The sequence below is a fragment of the Atractosteus spatula genome, chromosome 9 (genome assembly GCF_055471065.1).
Source record: "Atractosteus spatula isolate fAtrSpa1 chromosome 9, fAtrSpa1.hap1, whole genome shotgun sequence".
Taxonomy (NCBI): Eukaryota; Metazoa; Chordata; class Actinopteri; order Semionotiformes; family Lepisosteidae; genus Atractosteus; species Atractosteus spatula.
The window spans coordinates 10,102,494-10,111,780 of NC_142714.1; the positions used below are offsets into that span (position 1 = coordinate 10,102,494).

At 41.3% G+C, this 9,287-nt stretch overlaps 1 protein-coding gene across 1 annotated transcript; it reads right to left on the bottom strand.

Annotated features, from left to right (window-relative positions):
- Nucleotides 1–1,149: 1,149 nt before the first annotated feature.
- Nucleotides 1,150–9,030, bottom strand: actr10 (actin related protein 10). The gene is made up of 13 exons (XM_088924725.1): nt 8,812–9,030; nt 8,202–8,274; nt 7,732–7,814; nt 7,370–7,478; nt 6,888–6,995; nt 5,840–5,907; nt 5,515–5,594; nt 4,942–4,977; nt 4,301–4,380; nt 4,104–4,177; nt 3,904–3,985; nt 3,166–3,367; nt 1,150–2,165 (listed from the first exon to the last, which is right to left on the bottom strand). The coding sequence occupies exons 1-13, from the start codon at nt 8,886–8,888 to the stop codon at nt 1,984–1,986; spliced, it is 1,254 nt and encodes a 417-aa protein (XP_088780851.1). The 5' UTR covers nt 8,889–9,030; the 3' UTR covers nt 1,150–1,983.
- Nucleotides 9,031–9,287: the final 257 nt, after the last annotated feature.

Below are 9,287 nucleotides of genomic sequence, written 5' to 3' on the forward strand. Positions count from 1 at the left end.
AAACCCCAGGATGCACACTGCAGCAGCTACTAATTTGGCCTTCCTTAGAGTGCACTCAAGTGAATGCACTCTGGGAAGGGCGTGAATTAATTCATTCTAGTGCCCTCAGGTGTCCATGCTGTGCAATGACTATGTTGAGTCCCGCTATGACGTTCGGCAAATACCGGGTCAAGGCCTTCACTTGGGGTAGAATGGGTCAGTGGTTCCACTTTCTTCACATTGCCCTGCCTATGTGTTTTCTAAATGGTTTGGACAGATTCCAGCAAAATACAGTAAAAATAAAAAACACCTACTTAAATTTTATGGCATCTTTAAAATACCCTTTTATTCCAGAATACATATAGGTACAATTAAAATTGTTTATACTTTTGGCTTCTGCAATAATCGTAAAGAGTCCGCTGCAGTATACTTCAAGCGTATGGTTTAAGTTGGAAAACTTTGAAAAACAAATCCAGGCCCTTACAGGACTCCAGCTCACTTAATTTTCTAACTGCAACCCTCAGAGTCCTAAGATTATGAGACAAAGAATTAGGGCAGCTGCAGCTATAACTTTGCAACATCATAATTCTTTCTACTAATTGCAATGCACTAATTATACTGCTGGTTACAGTCCCCGTGCATCATAGACTGTTAGTATTAACTTATAAATTGGAAAAAAACATTCCAGTAACATATTACTGGAAAGTCTCAATTAAGGAACAGCACTCATCCTTTTCTGTTAGAAAAGGAAGCATTTTTACCAGTGAAGATACTGGGAGTTCAGCTAAATATTTAATTCAATTAATGTTATGAAAACAATAGAAATCAAATATCCTGTTTTGGCAAAAACTCAAGTCTCAAATCACAAGCTCGACATGGATTTCACATGTCAAATATCTGACAGGAGTTTTACTTTTTTGCAAGGATTTCCTTTTTTTTTATTCAGTTCAACTTTTTCAAAAAAATCTTTTGAGCAGCTTCAGCACAAAAAAATCCCCAAATGAATGCACAAAAACAACTTTCATATTTTTAGTAAACAGAGTGTCCTGTACAATATACAGTATAATGTTTCAAGAGTCACTGAAGATAAGTTTTTTCTGGATTCTGTAAAACAGACATTACAGTCCCCCTACTGATGAAACAATTTAAACACAGAAGAAATGCTAAACCTTTCTTTTCATGTATTTATTTTATTATATTTATATAGTAATGACATTTCCTTGTCAACAACGCATAATATACACTTACACTTGACAAAAACAGGCTTATAAACTGGGGTGTGTATGAACAAAAAAGTTATTTTTTTTAAATAAATCACAGAACAGACATCAAACACTTTTCTCCTCTTGTTGAACATATTATTATTATATTATGCTGAAAAACTGGCGTGGTATAAACTCTTATTCTATAATTGAAAACACGTTCTGTACTGCATTTCTTCCATTTTTAAGCATAAACAATGTTTCCCATGTGACTTCCAGTAATTAAATTAAAATGGCTCTCAAACAATTACATCTTGCTCTACAACACAAAGTCTGACAAAAAAAACCAAACACATTCCAAAGCCCTCAATAAGGTTAGAACAAGCACTGCCAGACCAATTTTTCAAGATTTTTGAAAACAGTGACTGGTGCATGTTAACATGTTACCTAGGGTAATCTAACACATTAGCCCAGACTATAAGGGAGGCATGTGACCCGACCTTGCTGTAGCTGCATCTTCACGAAGATCACATTCTGTGTGTGTGGCATGAAACGGTAGGGTATTAAGTGCCCCTTAGTGGCCAGCCAAGCAATTGCAGGCTGAACTAACTCCAGCGCTGGAGCAGCAGAGTGGGAAAGGCCAGCGATGGCAGAGAAGCAGAGGTCCACAGGTCTTCAGTGTGGGCGGAGGGGAAAGACGCACGAGGAATCGGGTGCAACGGTATAATGCCAACAAGGGAGACTGCGGTCTTACGGGATCCTGCGAGCAGGGCGGGCTGACACTCAGCTCCGCGAACAGGATTCACTTCTCTGTCGAGAAGGCTCTCTTCATGAGCGGTGGGGGGGCCTTGCCCGCATCGTACACCGCTTCTGGAGGGGGGCTGCTCAGGCAGCACCAGTCTGGAATCCTTCCCATCTGGTTGTAATAATCTCGAGACACCGACCGGCTACCAAGGATGTCTTGCAAGGCCCCAAATATAGCACCTGTAACCCAGAACACAGTCCACATGGGAGACAGACGTCAGGGAGCACTGCTGCAGCAGTCTGTATGTCCTAGCATTCTTCTCAGAACAATGACACCAAGTAAAGGTAAACATCATACACACGCTAAACAGCAATACCTCCCTTAGCGCTGCTTCTGTTTACACAGATTTGAAATAGTGCTCTTTGACCTGGTCATTGTATTAATTCCTCCAAATTACACCTGTGAAAGCAGGAATGTCTGTGACACGCAAACAGCCCAGGGAGCAGCACCTAGAGCACGCTCAGCACAGGCTGCAGTTGCACACCTTGTGATTATTTGTGCTAAAGCCAAAATGTAATGAAAACCATTCATGAAAACCTGTCAGAATGAAATCTCAAACATCATCAACGAGGTTTCGAGCCTGACCCACAGCGTGGCAGATGTAGCTCCTCGTAAGACTAAAAAAAGAGGCTTAAACAAGAGCCGAAGTTTAATCGACGCAAACTCCAAATAAACATTTTGCTGCAGAGCCAAATTCTTTTCATTCTTTTCATTCATTCATTTCTTCTTTAGCTATAAATTAAAAATAAACTCCTATTATTTTTACATATTTTGATATAAACTCATATTTGTATAAGTTATATTCTATGATCAAAATATAATTAATGCCTTCACCAATACACCAGCAAAGTTCACACACACATATGAGATAGAGCGCTCTGGGAAAGCATCACCCATTGAATCCAGGCTCTCATGGAGTCCCACTGTGCCCCTTTATTTGGAATGCATCTTTATTTGGATGCTTAATTGAGTAAAAAAAGAAATGCCCTTACTAATTTGCAATGTATTTTCATGAATTGGGAAAACTGAATGAGAAACTGCCATCTGTGACACCGTGAGGAATGAAGGATATAGCACCCAAGCACAGATGGTCCACTCCGCAGTCACAGTGAGCCACCGAGCCTCATCGGCAGCTCTCTGGGCTCTGTATGTGGGCAGACACCCAGCACCAAGACTCACCTCCCAGCCAGGCCGTGCAGTTGGGCTTCGCGGGCGGGTTGTGCAGGCGGAACGTCTTCGTGGAGAGAGCCTGCTGGTATCGCGGTTTCTCCACCAGCAGCCGGATCTCGGCCAGGAGGCGGTGCAGGAAGCCAGGGAGCATGGCTGTGCCGCCGATGATCACCAGGTTCTCCGACAGCACCTTGCGAGTGTCAATTGGACACTGGAGCACAGAAAATGTGGGTTCACACATCCTTCTCCAATTCTGCCAAGAACCTCAGTTCAGGTCTAGTGGGTCATTAAGGCACTAACAGCCAGACAAGCAAGACACTTGTTTTCTATATTGATTATATCTCGACACAATATCACTGGAAATGCACACATGCTGTTTGAGAACTAGGACAGCACAATGGTTCTGCAGCTGAAGGGCACTTCTGAACTTGGCTCACTTCAAAGAGACCAATGTTCTCATAAAAAGTCATTCAGAAGAAACAAACAAAACATTCTTGTAAGGATTTAGAGCAGAAGGAAAAACACATTCAAGTTTGTTTGCCTAATTTGCAAAATTTCTCTATTAGAGACTCAATGGAAATGCTACATAATTGTTAGCTCTAGGATAAAACGATTAACGATTAACAATTTGCATGGCAAACCCTCGACATTTAAATGCATAATTTATCCCACAAAAAGTCATTTTACAAACTTCAAGTACATTGCTTTCTGATGGATTCACAGGCGATACTGAACTATAACAGTTACCTTGATAAGTGAATCGAGTACTAAGGTGGCCACGGACTTTTCCTCGTTGTCTTGCTCAAACAGTGTTTCGATAACAGCATCCCTTCAAACACAGACAACATTAGCAACTGCTAAAACAACCGCACAGCAAGACACACTGGTAGAAGCCCTAAAAAGTGCAGTGAAGAGGCACGTGGAAGTTCATGACTGACTGATCCCACCTGATTGATCCCTTGATGTGCAGAATCTTTTCTCCGTCCAACGGATAGTCGACATCAGGGGGTGGGGATGGACGCTACAGAGAATGAAAAAGAAATGTACACCAAAAAGATCAAACTTTGTTATCGTTGATTTTCTGCAGGTTTAACTCCTCGTCATGGAAAGCCACAATCAGTGAGGGGACTGGCCACCAACCAACCTCGGCTGTGCCTTCCAGGTTGAACCTTGTATCCTGGATCTTCAGTCCTCTCTGCAGGTCACTGACAAAACAGGTGCGCACTGCGAACACACGGCCCAGCATCAGTCCAGTGCACAGCTCTCACACGGCCAAGGGCTCCTTGCTGGAACAAAGCCTCTAGTGCAACTCCCACATGTCTCAATCTCAATCCCCATTTAAATCAGCACTGCACGCTTCTATCCCCAGTTTCACCCTTAAAAGATTTTTCAGAGACTGGCAGGAAAATAAGTACAGTGTTAACAACTAAAGTGCAAAAGCAACATGCATGTTTTTACGTTAATAAATAATGCAAGAGTAAATTAAAAATTAACTTAGAAACCTGAACTTTTAAAGTATGGTTGTCCAGAAGAGGCCTTTCTAAGCCTTCCTCTAAAAAATAAACATGACTTAATGATGAAACAAGTTAAAAGATCATTTACATCAGTTTGTCCCTTCTCTGTTACCTAGTACACAGAAAACTGATCTGATTGTGTTCTTTTTAATGTGACTTGTGTGCAAAAAGTAGGACCACACAAAACTTATGTAGCTAAAGTGTTTTTTTCCCAATCCTGATTTCTACTCTTTAACTCCAGAGACAAATGTCCTCCCCTTGTTCCACTTACCTTTAATGTCTTCAACTATTTCTTCAGGAATAGAACCTTAAGAGACAAAAGCAGAAGAATGTTGTGCTTCCCTTCCTCATTAAGTTCTACATCAGAAACCCTTTCCTTGTATTTTTTCTTGCTTTGACTTCTGAGAGGACCCTGACTGTCTACAAACCAGTGCGCTACAGCCCAGGGATGCAGTTTGTGCTACAGATCTTTGTAGTGTAATTATCTTTGTTCCTGAGGGAGGTATGCATTGTTTAAATTTGATCAGTACAGTACACCACTGGAATAAGCTGCCTCAAAACCCAGCGTGGACAATGTGTGCCATTTAAATGACAGTTTCAATTATTCACACATCGTATCCTTCTCTGCTCTGCACGACTTAATCATTATTCATAGCACATCAAGATATCCTCACACTCACGTAACAATCAAAAGAGAACAAAATAGATTCACAGAGCTGAAATTGCTTGATTGCACTGTTTCTCTAAGGGGTGTATATTAAATATGATTAGCTGTGGAGAGGTTAAAAAAGTAGATTATACCCTGTCAAAGCACAAATGTGTTCAAAACAAAAATGTCAGATACCCATGACTTTTGGCAGACTCCGTCCTTTGCTGGAGTCAGTGTCCACAGTGCAGTGTTCCACAAGCATGTTCTCCAACTCCCTGTGGGAAAAACAGGCACACAGTCACACCTTCGGACACAAACAAACACTCCAACCGTACACAGAAAAAAGTAATCAAATGCAATAAGTAAAGACCTAGTGGAAAACACAATTAGCGAATGCAGTTTATATTCCATCATCAACCAAACGAGCCATTTAGAGACTATCAAAATAGTGAATGACACTATGCACCTCTTAAATGAAGGTATAAGAAGGAGTGGCCATCAGCCGTGAGGGGACACTTACTTGTGAATGGCTTTTCCTCCCAGAGGCAGGGCCTCCCAGGCTGACAGAATGGGGATCCCCTCATATACCTGTTTCAAAGCTAAGGACAGATAACACACTGGGAGCCATACAACAGCAAAAACTCACTTCAGTTTTTCTTCAACATATTGCAGAAACCATTTACATGCTGCTTTAGGTCTATTACAATCCACATTGTGTAATCCCCACCTAACATTTCCAATGACTTGCTAACATTCTAAAATTTTCATGAATGTTATGTTAGCTATAGGATTTCTAGCTACTTCAGGTCTTCTCGTCTCAACGGCACTTTCAATGAAATAACATGAAATCCACGTTCCATCTCTCATTTTCACAAGTATTAATTTAATTTGCATGGATGAAAAGATCTTCGTTATGTTTCCTTTTTGACTAATTTGGTATAGCCAAACTATTTACGTTCTAATCACTCAAACTATCCAGACCTCTACGCAACCAATATAATGCAGCTGTTGGTGGTGCTGCTGGACTAGTAGCTCGTACTCCTCCATCTGGAACAGAATTCTGAAGCCAAAGCCACCAGTGCAGTGTGCTGTGAGACGTGCTGTCTTTCAGGTGAGACATTAAACCAGTGTCTGGACACCTTGGACATGACAGATTCCACAGCACTGTTTGGAAAAGTGGGGGTGATAACCCTCCCATCCGAGCAAAATTCCACTTCAGGGCTGCGTAATCTGCCCTCACTGAATTTTCTGGCTTAATTTGTTTAGTGAGGTAATTTCTCCCTTTCCCACCTGAACGGTTGTGAAGTGAAGGTACTGGTGTAAAATGGATACTGCCCATAACTCAGGTGGGTTCTCCAGGTAAGTGGTCAATGAAGTAGGTTCTCCTTATGAAAAGTTCTATACAACACAAACAATTAGAATTATAACAACTTCCTCCCTCATTTTCCTTGTTGGACATCACATCTGACAGGAAAAAAATGCTCCCCCCTCTACTCTGCTAGTTCCGTGCTTTATATGTCTAACCCCGGTCTCACTAAACGCACTGCTCTAGAACCAGGCCAGGATACAGGCAGCACCAGGGTCTCCGTGTATCCGCAGTCCATCACCAGTGCAGAGTTGATGCCCAGGGTCAAAATTGACATGAGATGGCTGGGAGCGAAAAGGACAGAGGGGACCTGAGAAAGACCAGAACATGTTAAAGGTTTGTTTTCACTGGAAGTATCAATACATTCAGATACTTTGGACTCAACAGGAATGATTTGCATCTACATCACAATGCATCTTTAATGCGTCACACAGGTCTTTAATGCAAGTCCTATTCCAATAAGCATGTTGCTGGCATATGAGAATGGGACATTCTGGGTTTGTGTGTCTTGACAATACAGTTGATATTTTAACCAAAAACAGAAGTGAAGTAGCCAAAAACTTCTAATCACACAGATTTCCCTTGCTTCGCATCAAGAACACAGCCTGGTTCAATTTGATGCTCAAGCCACTAGACTCTTTCAAGGCTATCCCTGCGTATTTCAGTGCTATACTTCTACAGTACCTCAAAGTGCTTGAAGAAGACCCTGCTGAGTGTCTCTCGAAAGTGAGAAGGGCAGAGAATTGATTCAATAACCACAACTCGCCGATCCCGGGGGTTCACCAGCAGATGTCTGCAATGCCAAGAAAGGAGACAGTACAGAGTTAGTTACCAGAAATCGACCCTGCTAGATGGGCTAAGACAGCTGAAATTCAGAAATCTGGAGCTAGATTTCACCCATGAAAATATACCTGAGGGGGGCTGTGGACTTCACTTCCCCCAGGGTACTACTGTACTAATGGAACAAGTCTACACTCTTAGAGTTTCCAAGTTGAAACGGCTCAGACTATAACTAATCAAAGCAAGCCAGAGGAGCACGTCAGCACCTGAAGTACAGCATATGGATGAACTCCTTGAGGTTGGAGTACAGTTCCTCCGTATTGATGTTGTACTGAACCACTCTGATGGGCTGGAACAGACAGGAACACAGACAGGAGTTAATAATCCCTCACCCTTCCAGTCAGTGCTATTCCCTGCCTAACAGCAAGCACTGAGAGGGAAGCGTATTTTTGCAGAAATACATTCATCGGATATTAAACAATTATTATAGCATGCTTCACCAGGATACTTTACTGTGACTAAAAAATACTTAAGTGTTCCATACCCCTATGTTTGAAAATTCTCAAGACTGAGAAATACAAGATTGCCATTTTTATAACTCATTTTAATCTAGTTCTCTACTGTACATTAACGATTTTCATGTACAATGCTTTGTGAAGGTCAATTTTCTCTAAAGGTCCACTTGTAATCGAGAACAAATCAAATTGAATTGACTTGACTGATCTTCCAGCCTCACCTGCTGGAGTCCTGGTTTGTGGATTTCACTAGGGATGATGCATCTGGGCCCCGTTTCACCAGCAAAGCCACATCTGAGAATAACCACAATCAACCCATTTCTGTTGTTACTTCCAATACAATTAAGTTTCAGTAGCGCGCTACAGGTTGATTTCACTCACTTGTGAAGAGCAATTCACATTTACCTGTGTACTTTGTTTGGACTAGCCTAAATTAAGCCACATCCCGTTCTACAAGCAGAACCAATATATTCTACTGTATATTTACAACAACCTGCTTCCCTACTGTATTAATATCATGCAACCGTGTACACACCAAGCACTTGTGGTGTTCTGACAAAATTAAAAATACGTAACTATCTAGAATTATTTTAGCATATATCTTACAGACTATTAACATACAGTATACAGGTATCATACGCTACGGAAAAACGAAGGTGATGCATTTTCTAAATGTGTATTCAATAATATGAATCGCGACACCGATACTAAATTGACACTGCTCTTCCTTCAATAAAAAGGGGAAAAAATCTTATAGCCAATTACATTGCATATACAGAACTATTCATTTCAAATTAATGGACAAAAACAGACCTACACAACCGTACTTACTTCGTGTAGGCAGCTCCTAGATCTATCACGACAGCCGTCTTCTCCCCACCGCTTCCCAGGCCCTCGAATAGCGGCATGTTGGACTATAAAACCAAAGTTCACTCTAAAATAGGGCAGATTTTTCTTTTCACAGCTTCACAAAGCAAAATTGTTCAAAACAGCAACACAGATAATTCAGCTGGTGGTGATGATGTATTCTGCAGTTTCTTCCGCCCTCAAGCGCGCAGGGAGTTCTGGGATATGAGGAGTTCCGGAGCACTCTTTCTCCTTACCCAAACAAATGAATTGTTTATTCCTCTCACTTTAAGCTCTATCGCTGTTAAACATCTCTATTTAGGAGCAATGGTGGCATTGGCACACTTAGAGGACCCCTTCCTAATACATAAATATAAATTCTGCAACATTCAAAGTATTTTTTTCTGAACGAATAATATTTTATTAACATGTTATGTATAAAGGCTCTTAGTATATCAGTA